Below are 19,968 nucleotides of genomic sequence, written 5' to 3' on the forward strand. Positions count from 1 at the left end.
ACACATTTCATACACCATGCAATTAGCAATAATGAGTATCAGCTGTATGAAATCCTTTGTCCCTTAATTTAGTTTTGTACCAAGAGCATCTTTTAATAAAACCTTACTGTTTTCCCACAGAAAACTTGCCTTTTGACAATGACCAGTGTAGACATATCACAGTAATATGTTTAGCAGTGTTGATTGGGGTATATTTCCCATAAAGCCATGGAAATTATTGGGGTCCCCTTGTGAACAAAGGCTGGAGAAATATTCCCAGGCATCTGCTCCCTTATCACCAAGACCTGTGTAGCAGTTTTCCTAAGCCTAATGGTCCCCATTTAATTATCTTAACAGATTTTTAGATGACCTTTGAGAACCAAGTCAAAGCAATTAACACATTATGTTCAACCAATGAAAGATTTCCGAGTTACTATACACAGGTAACTATCCATTGCATTTGTAAAACCAGTCTTGACATCATTTTTGATCAGCTGGCAACTTGGGTGGAAGCATGTCTTTAATGACATTTATCTATAAGCCAACTTATAGGCAAATATTTTAAACATCAAAACAGGCAAAAATAAAATTGTTGAGCTCAATCAACAAATTGGACAGATGGACAAACACGTAAGAGTGCATTCAGATGTATTTGACCAAGTTGAATTATAATAACCCTTTTATAGTTTCTCAGGTTTGTAACTATAAATAAGACTAGTCAGAACTTTTTGTGGGTCAACTAACAGAAATCTTGTAATAAGAATCAGCAGGAATAAAAATCTTTTACACTTGTGAAAGCAAAGACAATTTTTGTTTTGTTTTGTTTTTTTCGAGCACAGGGATCAAACTCAGCACCTTGAACTTACAAGGCAGGTGCAAGCCACTGAGCTAATTCCCCAGCCTGCAAAGATAATTTTTAAGATAGGCCCTAAACTGATGGTTTATCTGACTGGAATATCTTGCTATATAGGCTTCTCATTGTTTTGATAATGATAGTTGTTGGATAGTCATATCTGATAGCCAAAACTGCTGGTTTGATAGCCATCTGTAATTGTTTCGTCTAGAGGGGCAGATTGTTAAAAGGTAGTTTTAACTATTTCTAGGGGTGGGTGGATAAGCCAGTTCCGGGTGTAGGTGGCACCCATTGGAGCAGCATATGCATTTTAAACAGTGGGAGAGGGCAGTGGTGCTGAGCTGTGGAGCTCAGTTGTGCTTGCAAGTGCAAGGTCCTGAGTTCGATCCCCTGTACCTTAAAAAAAAAAAGTGGGGGAAGAAGGCCTGTCAGGGTTCTAATCTGTCTTGTTGTAGATGTCTGCTATGATAGATTTTTCCATTTGTCTGTAACACTTGCACCATATTTAGCTATAGGCCTTTTCTTTTTAGAGCCTCAGTTAGCATATCTCTGATAATAGTGGCTGGCCTGGCAAGATGTTCTGGAGAGAAATCATGAGGAGAGGCAGTCCTGTGGGGTCTGAAGTTGTGCCTATTCTTTCACACCTATTTTTGTTTAAAACTGTTGTTAAATGCATAAAGTTCCCTAGGAATGTTTTGTTCTATCAATGAACTTATCTGTTACAAAAATCAGTCTGTCCTTTATTATAAAAACTATTCACCCTCATTCTTGAGAAGAGAGGGAAGTAAGAGAAGTTAATCTCTAGTTCTGCCTAAGGACTGAAGGTCAGATAAACTTAGACTAAAATTTTATATTTATTCTTTGAGAGTTTTAGAATTGAATCTAGGCCAATTTTTAAAATATGGCCCAGAGATAAGTGAAGGTCAGCTTCATTCTGGAAGGGTTCCAGGGAGGGGAAACTCAACCATTCTGGAAGCTTGGTCCTAAAATCCAGCAGCCGCAGAGGAAAGAATTGCCTTGGACTAAACACTGTTGTGTACTGCATTATTTCTCAGGGGCAGGGCAGTGGAGAACGGACAGAAATCTCAGGTGCAGCAAGACAATTAAGTTCAAGAGATTTTTCCAGAGTGAGTCTCTAATCTTTAGCAAAACATATCTCTAGAGGCAAGAACTATGGTTTAACTCTAACTGCATTGCCAAGCAGAAAATTAAACTAGTAATCAAAGAACTTGAATGGCTGATTGTTAGCCTCTTGAGAGAGAGACAGAGAGCAAGAGAGAGAATGAAAGTGTTAATCAGGTTCCCAGGTTAAAGATAGAGAGGTGTCATGAAGTTTCACTGTATCCTGCTCTCCAAAGGCAACAAAAGCCTGTAATTCCTAGGAATCCACATGCTTGCTTCAGCAGCACATATACTAAAATTGGAACGATACAGAGAAGATTAGCATGGCCCCTAGGAATCCACTTAGCTGTCTTAGAGTCTTTGGCTGTGGGAGGGAAAGAACTGATGTAATTCTTTCTTCCCCCAGTTTTTGGGTTCCCTTAGATATGATAAGGCCCAAATATTTTACCTCAAGGCCGCAAAGTTCTTCCTTAGATCTAGAAACATCATACCCCGTCTGCTAGAAAATTCACCAGATCTACAGGTGTCTTGGCTAGAGAGCTCTTCTGAGGGGGCATATATGAGTATACCATCTACGTATTGCAAGACTGTGACTTTGGGGAAACTAGTATTTCCTTCTATTGAATCAGGAGCTAGGGATGTCCTTATCTTTCTCCTTATAGATAGTTGACAATTTAAAATAACTAAATAAAATAACTTAGTTCTTAACTTTCTTACACTTTCAAGATTACATACCTGAGTGTCTTCTGCTCTAATCTCCCATCTAGTTGGCAGGCCAGTGAGGGTCTTATATAGGGACTCCTTGGTCTCCTGTAGAAACTTGCTGTTCCCGCTGGCTGCCTGTCTTCTGATTTTCTAAAATTAAGGTAATATTTATCTTTAAGTGACTGAGAGGAAAGAACATATAAACTCAAATAGTCCTATATTTGCCATTTATTTCCTGTAAGGGTTATTGTCTTTGAGGGGCCTGAACAAATTAGCTAAAAATGGATATAGTCCCATAGAGGTTTTAATTATGCCTGGCCGAGAAGCCCCACCCTCAACATGTAAAGGGCGAGTAGGGGACACCTCAGACTCAGTAACAATAGTCAGGACTAATTAAAGTTATCCTGGAGACCTTTTTCACAGGTTCTAAAGAGTAAGGAGTAGCCTCAGGCTCGGTGGTAGTTAATGCCTTAAGGGCCAGGTGTCTAGTTTTCCCATGGCTTACATTGTGAACAGAAGCAATTTTGACCATTTTCTCTATTTTTTAACACTGATTCTAGTGGTTAAATAACATAATCAATATTTCCCTCTATATTCTATTTTGGCTCTAGGGGTAGGCAGACCATGCAACTTTGACATTGAGCTTCCCAGAAGGAATCCAAGAGAGAGAATGGCATCCCTTAATTTTTACTTGATTCCTATACCCTCGAGGTGTCCCCCAAGTTGACTCCACTCCAGGGCAAGTGGCTGCCTTCTAGAGACACAGAAGATAAAATTGGACTGGACTATCCATCCCTTTACAGTGCTCGATTCTATCTTCCCAGAAAACTCAGGTTCCTACCCGCATAGGTATTCCCAAACAAAGTATGTTACAATTGATTTTTATCCAAACTGATCATGTTTTAAAGAAGGAAGCATTGCTAGAAAAACCAATAATCGAGATCTAAACTGCTGCTTTCTAATATATATATATATATATATATTTTTTTTTTTTTTTTGAGATTGGGGCAAATAGATTAAAGGGCAGCACTTTGCATCCTGTAAAGGAAATCACCTCCAGAAGCAAAAAGTGCTTGGAGGAATTTCACCCATAAAGAAGCCTCCTAAGTCACCTATGGGCCTTTACCTAGTCTCCTAGGCAAACATCCTTAGCAGCAAGACAAAGCTATGCATTGTTCAAGGTCCATTTTAAAATCATGAAGTATCTGAAACTCACAGGTTAAACTTATGTTCATTGCCTAGCAACCACAATTCACATATTAGTAAAAGCACACCTATCGTTTTTTACATGTACACAAAAAGAAGATAAAGCTGACTAAAATCCCTTTTTACAGTGGACTCTTGACTTAACTCGATAGTTCTGAGGGCTAGTTGTAACTAAGTCAATACAGCTGAGATCTGGATGTTTACCTGGGTACTTGCTATAGATAACAAGAGGCAGATGAATCTTCCATTAACCTAGTTAACCCACATTGTTCATATGTCAGGCTAGTTGCAACTTGAAGGTCCACTGGTTTCTAGTTAGCATACAAAAAACACAAGTGTTTAAGTTGCTAGCTGATTGCTATTTTCCTCTGTGTAAGACAAAACAGTTGTAAGTTGCCTTAGCTTGTTTTCCTGGAAGGAAAGACAGTCTGACTACAAGGGGTTCTAAAGTTAACTCCCAACGACTTGGAGAAAAGTTTAAGGGAGTTTCTAACTCATTAGCAGAGAGAAAATGTTCAAATAAGTCTCAACCTTCTAAACACCCCCAAAATCATTACATAGCATTTTACAAGTCTATAGTAAAAGTTTTAAAGTCCACAACTTACTAGGAAAGGTACTTTCCTCCCCTACACACAGAAGTGATGAAAACCAGACCTGGCAAGCAGGAACACACACACACACAAGGTTGGGGCAAGGTTAGAGATCTTTCTTTTTTCTAATTTTACATGTCTGTATAAGGAAGTGTTAAGTGGCAGGGAAAGATCAGAAATGAGACCAGGGAAGGAGGTCTTATGCTCATGGTGAGTTATTGAAGATAACTTGCTCCTTAGTTATCAATCTCAGCCTGAAAAGGCGAAAATGGGGAATCTCAAGAGCTAAGATTGCCTCCTCACCAGTGGAAGATCAGACCAGAAAGGAAATTGAGGCAGAACAGGTTCAACATTTTCTAGCTCTTGTAGAGAGGGATTGGGCAGGAAAGTCTCAGTGAAACCTGTCCCTCAAGTCTTAATGGCTACCAGCCTATTGCCTTTATTAGCTGGCAGATGGGGTCTCGTGTTTTATTAATAGGCATGTATATTTCTGAAATATAAAATAGATTTCAAAACATGACCCATTCTACGGCATTTTCTAAATTTACTTATAATCCGCTAGGTGGCGCACTAACACTACCATTTTCCCCAGCGCTGTTGTCTAGCAAAACAAGGAATTCAGCTTCAGCAACTGAAGTCCAAATGCAGCATATACAAAATGGAAACAAAATGGAATTTTAACAAAGAACAGTGCATCATAATAGAAACAAGCAATTCGCAAAAATTTAAAACATACAATTTAAAATAATTTTGAAACAAAAGGCAGAATCTATGAAAGAAAGGCCAGAATTTATGAAACAAAGGATTAGAATGTATGAAAGAAGACCAAATTTTTACCTCCATCTAATTATATCGGTGGGAGACCTCTAAATGATACAGGGCATATGATATAGGACATCCAAATAATGTAAGGGAAATATTATAACTCCCAACCTGCTAGATATCCAAAATGCTGAGTTCATTTTCTCTAAAATCAAAGAATGAATTCTAGAAACAATGGAGGTTAAGGTAGGAAGAATTTATGGAGATAACCTCAAAAAACTAGGATTAGAGGTCCCATTTGACCCAGCTATTCCCTTGCTGGGTATCTTCCCAAAAGAATTAAAAGCAATATATGCATACCACATAAAAGCATAAAAAAAAAAAGGCATACCACATAAAAGCATACCACAGCAATATATGTGCACCCATGTTTATAGCGGCAGTTTGTAATAGCTAAAACTTAGAAACAGCCTAATTACCCATCAACTGGAGACTGGATAAAGAAGATGTGCTTTCTTAATAAAATGGAGTACTAGGGCCAGGGATTTAGCGCAGTGGTTCCAGTGCCTGCCTCGCAAGCGCAAGGTCCGGAGTTTGATCCCTGGTACCAAAAAAAAAAAAAGAAAACAACAACAAAAAAAATAAAATGGAGTACTACTCAGCCATAAAGAATGAAAAACCACAGACATAGCTAAGTGGATGCACATTGTGGCCATATGTGAAATAAACAGGACACACATGTGTAAATACTGAATAGTTTTTCTGGTGTAAGAAGTTGAAAGTGTAAATAAAGATCAAAATGTATAATAGATAATGTGATGAATACGAAGAAAAATAAGAACCAAGATATATCACGTGAAGGTATAAATTCCCAATGATGTCATCATATTGTATACCTAAAATGTACAAATAATGAATAAAAACTTATGTTTTGTGTGCTAATAAAAAGTAAGCGGGAGATTTAGCTCAGTGGTGCCACCGCCTGCCTCGCAAGCGCCGAGACCGGAGTTCGATCACCAGTACCAAAAAAAAAAAAGTAAGAATTTATTGAGAGAAAGATAGCTTCTGAGAGAGACAGGAGGACCAGAAAATAGCCCACCCACCTTGCTTCTCAGAGGTATTTTATTGAGCAAAGCCACGTGGTGAGTTGGGTACCGGGTGGGAAAGAACTACAGTTAATTAATAAGATTACAAGTATAGTTGCTTAGGTAGGTAATATTGATCCAATGGGAAATCAAGAAGTGGGACAAAACTATGATCAATAAGATTACAACAAGTATTGATAAGTCACTTAGGTGATATTGATTGAATGAGGATAAAATGGAGAAACAATTCAGGTAGCAAGCATGCAGAGATTGAATAAAGATTTCCGGGAAGGAATGGGCTAGGGAAGTTTAGTCCCTACCCAAGATGTTTGACGCCTATTTAGAATATCAGTCATTGCTGTTCATCCCTAGGGGAAGTATGTGAATGTGGTAGATAGTTCCTTTTTGAATCCTGATTTCCAGTAAATGGGCCTCAGCTGTCTTATTGACTCCCTGGAGGGCCTGGCCTTGCCTAACTATTTTATAATGTTTTCTAACGAGCTTAGCTGACTACAGTACTCTTGTCTGAACCTCCCAAATGCTGGGATTATAGGCATGCACTACATTGCCCCCAGATTGAGAAAGTTTTTGGTTCTGTTTGTTGTGTCACTGGGAATTGAAATCAGGGCCTTTGCACTAACCTACATCCCCAGCACCCTTTTTTATTTTTCAGACAGTCATTAAATTGCCCAGGCTGGGCTGGAACTTGTGATTCTTCTGACTCAGCCTCTAAGGTTCTGTTTTAATTTCCTGAGAATATTTGAATTTTGTCCTTTTTTTTTTTTCTACTTCCATTGAGTTATATGATTTTTCTTCCCTTATTCTGTAATCGTAAGGTTTTTTAAATCTAAAACCGTCTAGCATTTGTGGGATAAACCCCATTTGATCAGAGGTGAACATTTTGCTGAATTTTACTTGCTCACATTTAAGGAATTTTGAGTATTAAGGTCATAGGAGTTTTCAAAAAAACTGAAATACTTAGGAATCAACCTAACAAAAGAAATCAAAGACCTCTTCTCTGAAAACTATAGCACTCTGAAAGGAGAGATTGAAGATGATACCTGAAAATGGAAAGACATCCCTTGCTCCTGGATAGGAAGAATCAACATAGTGAAAATGGCCATACTTCCAAAACTGCTATATAGATTCAGTGCAACCCCAATTGAAATCCCAGCAGCGTACTTCACAGACCTTGAGAAAACAATCCAAAAATTCATTTGGAACAAGAAGAGACCCAGAATAGCAACAGCAATTCTAGGCAACAGAGATATGGTAGGAGGTATCACAACCCCCAGCTTGAAACTATATACTACAAAGCTACTGTGATAAAAGCAGCATGGAACTGGCACAGAAACAGACCTGAGGACCAGTGGAACAGATTAGAAGATGCTGAAACAACTCTAGACACACTCAGCCATCTCATCTTAGATAAAGGAGCCAAACACCCTCACTGGGGGAAAGATAGCCTCTTTAATAAATGGTGCTGGAAAAATTGGGTTTTAACTTGCCAAAGATTAAGACTAGACCTATATCTCACCATGCACTAAACTAAAATCGAAATGAATTAAAGATCCAAATATTAAAACAAATGCTGGGCCAGGGATTTAGCTCAGTGGTTTTGCTGCCTGCTGCACAAGCACAAAGACCCGAATTCGATCCCCATTACCAAAAAAGAAAACCAAAAAAAAACCAGAAATGCTGAACCGGCTGGAACAGGTTAGGTAGAACTCTGGAAGATATTAGTGTAGGAAAAGATTTTATGAACAAAACCTCAGTTGCCCGTGAACTAGCACAAGCAATCAGTAAGTGGGATCTCTTCTTATTAAAAAGCTTCTGCACAGCAAGAGAAACCACCAGTAGTGTGAAGAGATAACCTATAATGTGGGAAAAATTTTTCACCTGCTATTCCTCAGACAAAGGCCTGCTATCTAGAATCTATAAAGAACTTAAAAAAATCAGACCTCCCAGATTTAAAGACCCAAACCAAAAATGGTCATCTGAAATGAACAGACATTTCTCAGACAAAGAAATAGAAGTAGCAAATAAACATGAAAAAATGTTCAGTATCACTGGTCATTCGAGAGATACAAATGAAAACAATGCTGAGATTCCACATCTTCCAAAAAGAATGGCTGCCATCATGAAATCAACCAATAACAAATGCTGATGGGGCTGTGGGGAAAGAGGAACACTGCTCCACTGCTGGTGGGGATGTCGGTTGGTGGAACCACTGTGGAAATCAGTATGGAGATACCTCAAAGAACTAGGATTGGAAGTCCCAAGCTATTCCCCTGCTGGGTATCTTCCCAAAAGAATTAAAAGAATCATACCATATTGATATATGTGCACCCATGTTTATAGCGACACAGTTTGTAATAGCTAAAGCTTGGAAACAGCCCAAGTGCCCATTAACTGGAGACTGGATAAAGAAAAATGTGGGTTTTTAAATAAAATGGAGTACTACTCAGTCATAAAAAATGAGAAATTAGAGACATTTATAGCTAAGTGGATGCACATTGAGGCGATACTCTTAAGTGAAATAAATAGGACAAACGTGTGTAAATATGGAATGGTTTCTCTAGTGTGAGAAACTGAAAGTGTGAATAAGGACTAAAAGGTATAATAATGTGAAATAGGAAGAAAAGCGGCAAAGGGAAAGGGGAATTGGGAGGGGTAGGGGAAAGGAAAGAAGGGAATGGAGTTAATATGAGAAAATGGAAACATGGAAACAAAGTCTTTGTAAATAGGGAGAGATGGAGGTGTTGAAGGGAGGGCAGGGGAATGGGTAAAAATAAGAACCAAGAGAGGTTATGTAAAGGTGCAAATTTCCAATGATGAATGTCATTATATTGAATACTTAAAATGTACCAATAAAATTCATTTTTAAAAAATGATAGGAGTTTTGGTCTGAAGCATTTTGTTCTTACATTTTGTCTTGTATTCGCGTCAGGATAATGCTCCTAGCCTAAGGAGAGTTGGGCAGGGTTCCTTTATGTAAAATTGATCTTCCTCACCCCTGAAGCTGTCTATGCCTGTAGGGTTTTTTTCTGTTAATTTTAATGTTAATTTAAAAGTTGTTTAAACAGTTAAAATGAAAGAAGCTATCAAGTAATTGTAAAGCATAGCCATATTTGGATCCTGATTTTTAAAAATTGTTTAAAAATAAGCAGATTCTATTTCTTCTTATAGATGCCAGTTACATGAGTTTGTTCACATGTAAAAATTCACCAAGCTGTACACTTAGAAGTATTGCAATATAAAATTTATTATGTATGTATAATGCAAGCAAATTTATTTATTTTTATTTATTTTTTTTAGTTCTTGGTACATTTTAGGTATACAATTCGTTTACATTTATCATTGGGTGTTTGTACCTGTACGTGATATATCTTGGTTCTTATTTTTTTCCCCATTACCTGTACACCCTTCACCCCCTCTGCCCTTCCCTATTTACATAGATTTCATTTCCTTTTTTCTTTTTTTTTTTCTCATAGATTTTCCTTTCCCTCTTTTCCTTTCCCCTTCCCCTCCCTTCACTCCTTCATCTTTGGACCTTTTTTCCTATTTCAAATTATCAATTATTCATTTTAATCATTTTAACCCTTGTTTACACTATCAGTTTCTCACACTAGAGAAACTATTTGGTATTTACACATGTGTGTCCTATTTATTTCACTTAAGAGTGTGGCCTCGATATGCAACCATATAGCTATAAATGACTCTAGTTTTTTGTTTATGGCTGAGTAGTACTCCATTTTATTAAAAAAACCACATTTTCTTTATCCAGTTTGCAGTTGATGGGCACTTGGGCTGTTTCCAAGCTTTAGCTATTACAAACTGTGCCGCTATGAACATGGGTGCACATATATCACTGTGGTATGATTCTTTTAATTCTTTTGGGAAGATACCCAGCAAGGGGATAGCTGGGTCGAATGGGATCTCTAGTCCTAGTTCTTTGAGGTATCTCCATACTGACTTCCACAGTGGTTGCAACAGTCTGCACTCCCACCAGCAATGGAGAAGGGTTCCTTTCTCCCCATAACCCCCACCAGCATTTGTTATTTGCTGATTTCTTGATAGCAGCCATTCTTTCTGGGGTGAGGTGGAATCTCGGTGTTGTTTTCATCTGCATCTCTCGAATGACCAGTGATGTTGAACAGTTTTTCATATATTTGTTTGCTGCTTTTTCTTCTTTGCCTGAGAAATGTCTGTTCATTTCAGATGCCCATTTTTTGAATTGGGTCTTTAAATTTGGGGGTCTGATTTTTTTTTCAATTCTTTATATATTCTAGATAGTAGTCCTTTGTCTGAGGTACAGCTGCTCAAAATTTCTTCCCATATTGTAGGTTGTCTGTTAGCTCTGTTTGTGGTTTCTTTTGCAGTGCAGAAGCTTTTTAATAAGATGAGATCCCAGTTGTTGATTCTTTCTGCTAGTTCCCGTGCTGCTGAGGTTTTGTTCATGAAGTCTTTTCCTATGCCAATGTCTTCAAGAGTTCTACCTAACTTATCTTCCAGCAAGTTTAGTGTTTCTGTCTTAATATTTAGATCTTTAATCCACTTCAATCTTAGTTTAGTGCATGGTGATAGGTATGGGCCTAGTTTTAATCTCGGCAGGTTGAAATCCAGTTTTTCCAACACTATTTATTAAAGAGGCTATCTTTCCTCCAGTGATGGTGGTTGGCTCCTTTGTCAAAGATGAGGTGGGTGAGTGTGTCTGGAGTTGTTTCTGCATCTTCTAATCTATTCTACTGATCCTCAGGTCTGTTCATTTGCCAGTACTATGCTGATTTTATCACAGTAGCTTTGTAGTATAGTTTCAAGTTGGGGATTGTGATACCCCCAGATATGTCTCTTTTTTTTTTTTACATAGTCTTTTTTTTTTTTTTTTGGTACGTTGTGCTTTCCAGGGAGGCACCGGAACCACTGAGCTAAATCCCCGGCAATGCAAGCAAATTTAAAGTGACGTCATTTGGTAACATTAAGCAATTGTTAATTAAAAGTGTGATAATGTTAATATTATTTTTTGTTTGTTTTATCTTTTGATTTTTGTTTTTGACTTAGGATCTTGCTATGTTGTTCAGGCTGGCCCAGAACTCATGGTATCCTCCTGCGTGAACCTCCCAAGCTCTGGGACTACAAAGCCTGCAGCAAGCTTTGTAGGCTTACACTCACCTTTTTTGTTTGTTTGTTTGTTTGTTTGTTTGTAGTTATGGTCTAAAAGTAGTTACAGTGGTAGGTGAAGAATTATTTCCAGGATTCTGGTTGCAGAATTTGTTCCATGATTCTGGTTGTGACTGAATTACATTGTAAAGATATATTTAGTGATGATTATGGTGTTTTGTTGGGGTGGACTTATTATAGATTTAATCTGTTTGATAGCTATAGGAGTACTAGTTTCCTTCCCTAGTCACACTTTTGCCACATTTTGTTTTTCAAGGAATTTTTCCTTTTTATCAAAGTTGCTAAATCATAGCAATAAAGTTACTTAGTATGTAACTTCTTAATCTTTTAATGGCTATAATATTTATAATTATATTCACTCCTTTAATTCTTAATTCAGTTAATTTGTCTTTATTTTGCATTTGTATTTTGATAGTCTAGTTATTTATCAGTTTTATTTATTTTTCTTTTTGTGTGGGTTTTTTTATTTTTCAAAACAAATTTTGGCTTTACTGAATTATTTTTTAAATTTTCAGTATGTGATTTTTATGCATGTTTTAGATTTTACTTTTTTTTTTTTTGGGTTCCAGGGATTGAACTCCTCCTGTCCCTGCGCTTGTGAGGCAGGCAGTGGAACCACTGAGGTGAATCCCCGGCCCAGATTTTACTTTTTTTAGCTTCTTGAGGTAGAAGTTTAGTTTAGATCTTTGCTTCCATATCTTTTTGTTCCATATCTTTTTTTTTAATTTTTGTTTTTGTGATAGTGAGATAGGAGAAATATAACTCCCAAACTGCTGTCGTGCTCACTGTCCCAACCTGCTACTGTGCCCCATAATGGAAGAATGAATTCCAAAGAACAAAGAAGGTTAAGAGTAGTGTCTTAGTTACTTTTCTCATTGCTAAGACAAAATATCCAACTCCCAAACTTAAAAGGGGAAAGGTTTATTTAGCTATAGTTTGTTTTGGGGGGGGGGTTGGTACCGGGGATGGAACTCGGGTCCTTGTGCCTACACAACAGGCAGCAAAACCACTGAGCTAAATCCCAGGCCCTATTTAGCTATAGTTTGTAGAGGCTTCAGTCTGTAATTGACTGGCTCCAAGGCAGGGTGGGACATGGCAGAGGGGCAACAGTTCGTGGCAGACAAAAGTAGTAAAGCCACTGTTTAACAGTGTCTTTCAGTCGCTTTTATCTTATCCAGACTACTTAGGGTGGTTAGCACTCATACCCTTAGTCCTAGTGCCCTTGAGCCTAGCATGGCCCCAAGAATCAGTTCCTGAGTCACACACTGTAGATCCAGCCACCTCTGAAAAAGCATGAGACTTGTGGGGGGGGACATCTAAACACAAGCCATAACAGATAGGAAAGGTTGGGAAACTGGAATAGCTCCTGAGAGACAGGAGGGATCCCAAGTGGGTGGCCACCCAGGCCTTTGTCGGGTAATTTATACAGCAAAATCACAATATGGGTACAGTGTGGGTTAGACTACAATCAATCTATAGGTTCATAAGTATAGCCCTTTAACGGGTCATGGGTGGACATCCTTAACCTTGGCTTATCTGTGACTTCTAAAACAGGAACATTTTGGGAAAGGTTGGGAGCAGGTGTTCTTGTTACCCACCTGAGTGTCAGCATGCTGGGCATATTGGACTAGGTGGTACCAATTACCTGCGCGTCTGGCTATTGTGACTTTATATTTAGGCCTGGCCTTCTTCAAATGGACTTCTAGCCACAATTCTCATGTCTTTATTTTTCACTGACTTCCTTGAGAGCTCAGACCCTCTCTGACTGTATATTAATTTCTAAGTTAGCTGCCTATAATAATTGTAAAGATTGAACTGCAGTTCACACATGCTCGGCAAACACTTTACCACTGAGCTATATATCCCCAGTCCTTGTTTTGTTACTATAAGCATTCAGACCTATAAATTTCACTGTAATGCTTGCTTTAAGTATATCCCACTAATTTTGATGTTTTATTTTCATTATTTCAGTTAAATATTTTCTAACTTATTTTGAACTTTATTCTTTAAAATGTTACAGTGTTTACAGCTATTTTAAGATCTTACATTTGTCTAATTCTGCATGGTCAGTAATATTTACTGTATATATCATTTTAGTTCTTTGAAATTTATTGAAACTTTATGACTGATAATTTTGTAATCTTAGCCTCTTGATTAACTTAGAGTTTTGGTTATTTATTTGGGGTTTAGTAAGAGATATATACCTAATAAAAAGACAACCCAATAATATATTGTCACTACATGTCCTATCTGGCATCTGACTCATAATCTCTAATTTGAGAAACTGGGGAGTAGTTATAGCTAGATTATGAGATGCTATGAGGATTTTCCCACATACCAACTTCTGTGCTTGCTTGAGCGATATATTTTTTTTTTAAAGAAAGTTTTTGTTTTCTGTTAATACCTTTTAATTGAGCATTATTATTTACTGTACTCTTCAGCATTTTCAATAACAGGCTGATTTTCAAAATATGAGCCTATACCTCTTGATTTACCATGGCCAAATACTTGGTCCCTTTCAGCTTTAATTTTCTCATTATATAAAGATGAAGATAATAAACTTTTCTAAAGTTTATAGTTTTTCTTTCTTTTTTTTTTTTTGGTACCGGGATCAAACTCAGGTCCTTGCACTTGCGCAGCAGGCAGCGAAACCACCGAGCTAAATCCCCGGCCCTAAAGTTTATAGTTTTTAACAGTACAATAGTTCCTCAGTTCACAAATGCTTCTGTTCCCAAATAATTCAGTTCTCCAAAGTGTTCTAAATGGCTGGGGATGTAGCTCAGTGGCACCACACCTGCCTTGCAAGTGCAAGGTCCTGAGTTTGATCCCCAGTACCAAAAAAAAAGTATTCAACAAAATTGCTTCTGTTCACAAACTCTGCATCTGGTGACAGACACGATCAGAGCCATGTTCCCCACACCAACACAAACATGGCCATCTTCCCCAAAATCGTAAAGCAAATTAAGTTCGTGAATCAAGGTACCCCTGTACTTACTCATTCATTTATTTATTTTCTTCTATGCTGATAGTAAAAATACAAGTCTTAGCTAGGCATGGTGGCACACTTGTAATCCCAGCACTCTGAGAAAGTGAGGCTAGAGGATCACAAATTGAACCCCAGCATAGGGCAGCTTAGCAACTTAGTGAGATTCTATTTCAAAATTAAAAAGTAAAGAAGGGTTGGGGGTGTAGCTCAGTGCAGAGGTCCTGGGTTCAATCCTCAGGACCACATAAAAACAGTCTTTCAGAGGAATGGGTCCTTGATACTGTTCATTTTGGTGTTTAAAAAATTAAAAGAAAGCCATACTTAGGTTGCCTCTATAAAGCAAAAATGGAAATGGAGGCATAAAGCAGAGAACTTTTGCTTTTCATCAGGAGTAAAAGTAGAGGAAGATGAGCAGATGTTTGCATATTGTCATTCGTGCTTCACTCATTTCTTAAAAACGGAATACAAAAGTTTTTAAAGAAACAAAACTGAATTTTAGGTATTAAGTTCTAGGTATCCCACTTTTTAGAAGAATTAAAGATAATTTTGAAATGTCAAAATTACCATATCATAAAGTAAAAACTTTAAACCATATAACCAATGAATTCCTTGCTTTTAAATGTTGTTTAATTAGTGCATAATTCATTAATTATGCTTTTACAGGTCTTATTAGTGATATTTTCTATTATAAAGTTTCTATTTCCAACAATGAGAACACATGAGTGATTGATAGTTAACCATTTTTTGTGACTTAATTGTTTTATCTGTAAAATTAGAATAAATAATACTTGTTTTAATACATTATTGGTATTAAGAGTAATGAAAAAATTCTTAATTTTGAAAACATGTGTTTTCAGAACACATGACTGTGATAATTAAAATATTCCAGGGATTTCTTATGATTAATTTGATTTACTGCCTTCAGAACTTATTCTAAAATCTTTGTCATATAAATTCATTGAAATTTTTAGTGTTCATAAATATTTCTGGGAAAAATTTAAATTACTTTAATCTCAAAAAAAATCATGATACTAATGCTAATGGTTAGATTCCACACCCCTACCCCTTGGCAACACTTGGGATTGAATCTAGGGATTCAGAGGTAGCTACCTATAGCTACCACTGAGCTATACACCAGCCCTTGATTTTTTTGTTTTTTTGTTTTGAGCTGTGTTCTTGTTAAATTTCCCAAGCTGAACTTGAACTTCTCATCCTCTACTTCAGCCTTCCCTATAGCTGGATTACTAGCATGAACTACTAGACCTAGCAGAATACATTTTTTTCTTTAGAATTCCTGTGATAAAAATAATTGATAAAACAAGTAGGGAAATTCTAGATGGAGGGGATTAAAGAATAGAATATTTTGAGAAAATTAGTTAACAATGACAAAACCTATTACTAGTATTTTCAAAGTGAAGTTTAAATGTTTAGTACTTTATCAAAATGTAGCATTTTTTATTGCCTATATCTTTATATCACGTGAAACAAATATTTAGCTGTTTAGTGGCATTTCACTATATAACTTTAACAATTAAGCGTTGTATTAGTATGTAGAAATATGTATATAACTTTATATAGCTTTGGTATTAAACCTAAGTTTCATTTAAGACCTAGAGACCAGATTAAATTAGAAATGTAAAAGAGCTCTTAGAGTCTTCGGAAAGCACTATATTAGCCCCAAATCGTAATACTGGTTTTGTTATTTTTGAGGTTAGAAAAGTACTTGCTTTATGATACTTCATGTAATGTCTTAGTTTAATTTGCCATTTGGGCAGGATTTACTGGAGTACAAATTCCATCTGTTTGAAGTGCCATTCATGATACGCTTTTCTTTGCAGCTTGTTGTGAGACTTGTTCATTTGTTTTGCCTTGATAGTCACATTACCAGCAAATTGTTACAATATTTTAAATAACTAAAATCATGTCAACTGTGATTTTAAAAGTTAAAATATATTGGAAAATGATCTTGGTCTCTATGAATATAAAGTAGGAGCTGTTTTATTTTAAGCTTTAAACAAGAAAATGGGGACTTAAATAGGATGGTTTTAAATTTGACAGAATTCTCTGAATTTTAGGAACTATTATTGAATAAAAAGTACATAGTAAAGAATCCCTTTGGGGTGTTTTTTCCTGAAAACATATTCAACTACTTGCCTCTTGATTTAACTCCTATGCTTACAGGAGGCATCTGCTTTGTGATTTTTGGAGGTAACAGGATTGCTTAATGTTTACATTTTTATTCTTCTTTTCTTTTCTCTAGGAGGAGCATATTATTTAATATCTAGAAGTCTAGGGCCAGAGTTCGGTGGTGCAATTGGCCTCATCTTCGCTTTTGCCAATGCTGTCGCAGTTGCTATGTATGTGGTTGGATTTGCAGAAACTGTGGTGGAGTTGCTTAAGGTAACTCGCCTTTCCTTTTAGACTTGTCTCTCATTTACCATAATTTGTTTGGTGATTTGTGTGCCACTCACAATGTTAGGGGTTAGGAAACTAGTGATGGGATGGCCTGGAAATTCATCTTTCAAGTAAGTTAGTGAGAAATAGACAAAGAAGAAAATGGTCAAAAAGTACCAGCAGCATAGGAGGTCTGGGTAGCACAAAGAGAGGAGGGGAGGGTAATTAATTACTCTTCAGGAATGCTGTAGCAGAACAGCAGCTAGGAAAGGTTTTCCAAGGAAAGGCAGTCAATGTAATAGCAAATAGGAAAGGTATAGTATGAAGGAGACTGGAAAGAAAAGAAAGCAAAGGTCTGGGAAGAATAAGTGTGGTATATTACGAAAAGCACAAATATTTCAGTGTAGTAGGGACATTTAAGTCTAGCGAGAGGAAAAAAGGATCAAGTCAAGAAAGGTCTTATTTGCAGTAAAATTTGGGCTTTTAATTTGGTTGGAATTGGGGCTCATGATGAGATCAGATTTAGGGCCTAGAGAAATAACTGACCATCAAATAGGGAGTGGACTGAAGTGTCGCTATTAGAGATGGGGACCATTTGAAAGGTTATAGCTATCCCAGGAGCATAGATGGTGGCTTTAAAATAGTAATCAGTGGGGTTGGAGAGGTGTGCTGAATTTGAGGTACTATATTTTAATGAATTGGAATGATTAATGGGATTGTGAAATTAGAGAAAGTGGAGCGTTTCATATTTGTACACAGATTTCTCACTTGGGGATTTAGATAGAAGGTGAGACAGAGTGTACAGTTTACTTTTGGATATTCTGATTTAAGAAACCAGAGGCATATCAGAATAGATCTGGCCAGAAGGCAGTCGAGTATGTATTGCTGTGGACAGAAGAAAACTTGTTTGAAAAGTCACTGGGATATGTGCAATTAAATAGGAGTAGAATAGGATTCCTTCATATTAAATAAGGTCCTCAGGTGACATCTATAGTTGTTCATGTTAGGTTGTAACTGTTCGGATTCTTATAGGGTATTTAAAGTTTAGAAATGTTTCATGGAAATTTAAATTTAGGCATATCTAAACAAATTTGAAGCACACACTTTAAACTAGATTTAATATGTAAAATATTGAGCTACAATTACAGTATTCTATTGCAATCATGATCCATGAATCTAAAAATGAATCAATAGATAATATATTTATACTATGATCTTATGTTTTTTCTTCTGCTAGTAATTCTCAGATATGATTATCCAAATGCTATAGGAAATGTCAGATTAAGTTATGTAAATTTCAAAACATACCTAATGAAAATTTTTTGCAAAGCAAAAAGTATATATACTTTATGAAATGAAGTGCTAGCCTTCAAAATAAAAAAACTGAAAATGGCTTTTCCTATTATATTGGTTAAATATTAACACTTCTGTGCCTTTGGTTGGCAAGAATGTTTTTGGACATGGGGTATTTTTGTATAATCTTTAGACTAAGCTCATTTATCTGGAATTGAAGGAAAGTTTTCCTCCCTGCAGTTGACTTTCAAGAATTTTCTGTAAAAGAAGCAACTTCATTAGGGTCATTATAGCTGTGTATGGTGGCACATGGCTGTAACCCCAGCACTCAGGGGCTGAGGCAGGAGGACACTGGAGTGTAAGGCCAGCCTGTACTGCACAGAGACCCTGGCTCAAACAAACAACAACAAAAACTATAATATGATAGTTGTAATATGACATAGTTATCCTAGGTTATCAATAAATCATGTTGTAGTTTTTTGTGCCTTTTACTGACCTTGTTTGAGAAGTGATAATTCATGCATTTCTTATTACTTTGAGATACCATAATCTTTAATTTTAACCCACGTGGGAACTTTTTTAAAAAGTTAGTGATATTAGCTAAAAATAATTTTGCTTCTATAATGGGAGCTGTGTTTTTGACAATAGCTTGAAGGTGTGTTCATCTCTTTTCCTCATGCAGCATAAAAAAAGCATCAGAAGCATAAGTGCACATTGAATACAGAATGTCAATTAAAAGACATGCAGTGTCATGTAATAGAAAAACTTAACTAGCAATATTCTGTTTAATGATAATTATTTCACTTGTTATCAGTTTTTTATTTATTGAGACCATACTAGATATACCAGTATTATATTAATAATTACATCATATATCAGATGTCAGATACATCAAATAGATACTTGAATGACATCTCAGTAGTAATTCATTTTTTTCTTTAGCCTCTCCCATTTCATTTAGTAAGCATTTATTCAACATCTATATGCAATGTGCTTTTGCTCATTATACTTACTATTTTCTTTTCTAGGAACATTCCATACTTATGATAGATGAAATCAATGACATCCGAATTATTGGAGCCATCACAGTGGTCATTCTTTTAGGTATCTCAGTAGCTGGAATGGAGTGGGAAGCAAAAGTAAGTCATGATAGGAATAGCTGTAAATGTTTAATGTTTAAAGTTTTAAGCTCTTATCTTAGGAACACTCTAAAATGTATTACTATTTTCAGATTCTAATGGTACCTGAGTGCCCATTTTCACAGCATTTTCTAAGGTTTTTATTTGTTTTTACATTGATTGTGTAGGGAAATTGAGCCCAAGGCAAGCACTACCACTCAGCTATGTCTGGTTTCCTAGTTCCACTAACTTTTGAACTTTACTTACCTTCCCCACCCACCCTCCCACCTTGTTTATGTAGAAATACTCAGTTCAAAATATTAGCCAAAATGTAGTTGGTTTTGTAATTTATTTAGAAGTTCAGTTTAAAAATAAACTTGACAATAACTAAAAGTACCCACATGATGTTAAAGAAGCTATTCTTGCCTTTTGCTATTGAAATCTCAGAAGTCATGACTTCCGAAGCAAGTGCCGTTGTGTCTGGGACATGTTGCTGAAGTAACAGTAAACCTATAGGCAGGGCACCCAGAAATGCTTCCATATCTTTGAGTAGGTTACGACACAACTCTGGTTTCTTGAGTGATTGATATCCTCAAAAATGCTGTTGAGGAACTCAAAAGTCCCAAGTTTCTTTCTGTTTACTTTGTAGATCTTAAGGCACATATACTTGTGCTATATGTGATATGATAATATT

The 19,968-nt window shown here is 36.5% G+C and overlaps 1 protein-coding gene and 1 pseudogene across 3 annotated transcripts in view; both read left to right on the forward strand.

The window, feature by feature from the left end:
• Positions 1 to 19,968, forward strand: part of Slc12a2 (solute carrier family 12 member 2) — a 98,363-nt gene that overhangs the window by 31,642 nt on the left and 46,753 nt on the right. For all 3 annotated transcript variants that reach the window (XM_013075753.3, XM_004854442.4, XM_087180562.1), the window contains exons 5-6: positions 16,730 to 16,869; positions 19,185 to 19,295. In XM_013075753.3, coding sequence (XP_012931207.2) covers positions 16,730 to 16,869; positions 19,185 to 19,295 — 251 coding nt within the window. The remainder of the gene's footprint in view (positions 1 to 16,729; positions 16,870 to 19,184; positions 19,296 to 19,968) is intronic.
• LOC147826648 (U6 spliceosomal RNA) lies at positions 2,223 to 2,286 on the forward strand (annotated as a pseudogene).

Source organism: Heterocephalus glaber, unplaced genomic scaffold (assembly GCF_053883595.1).
Source record: "Heterocephalus glaber isolate CG9 unplaced genomic scaffold, H.glaber_assembly_v1.0 deba00001463, whole genome shotgun sequence".
Lineage (NCBI taxonomy): Eukaryota > Metazoa > Chordata > Mammalia > Rodentia > Bathyergidae > Heterocephalus > Heterocephalus glaber.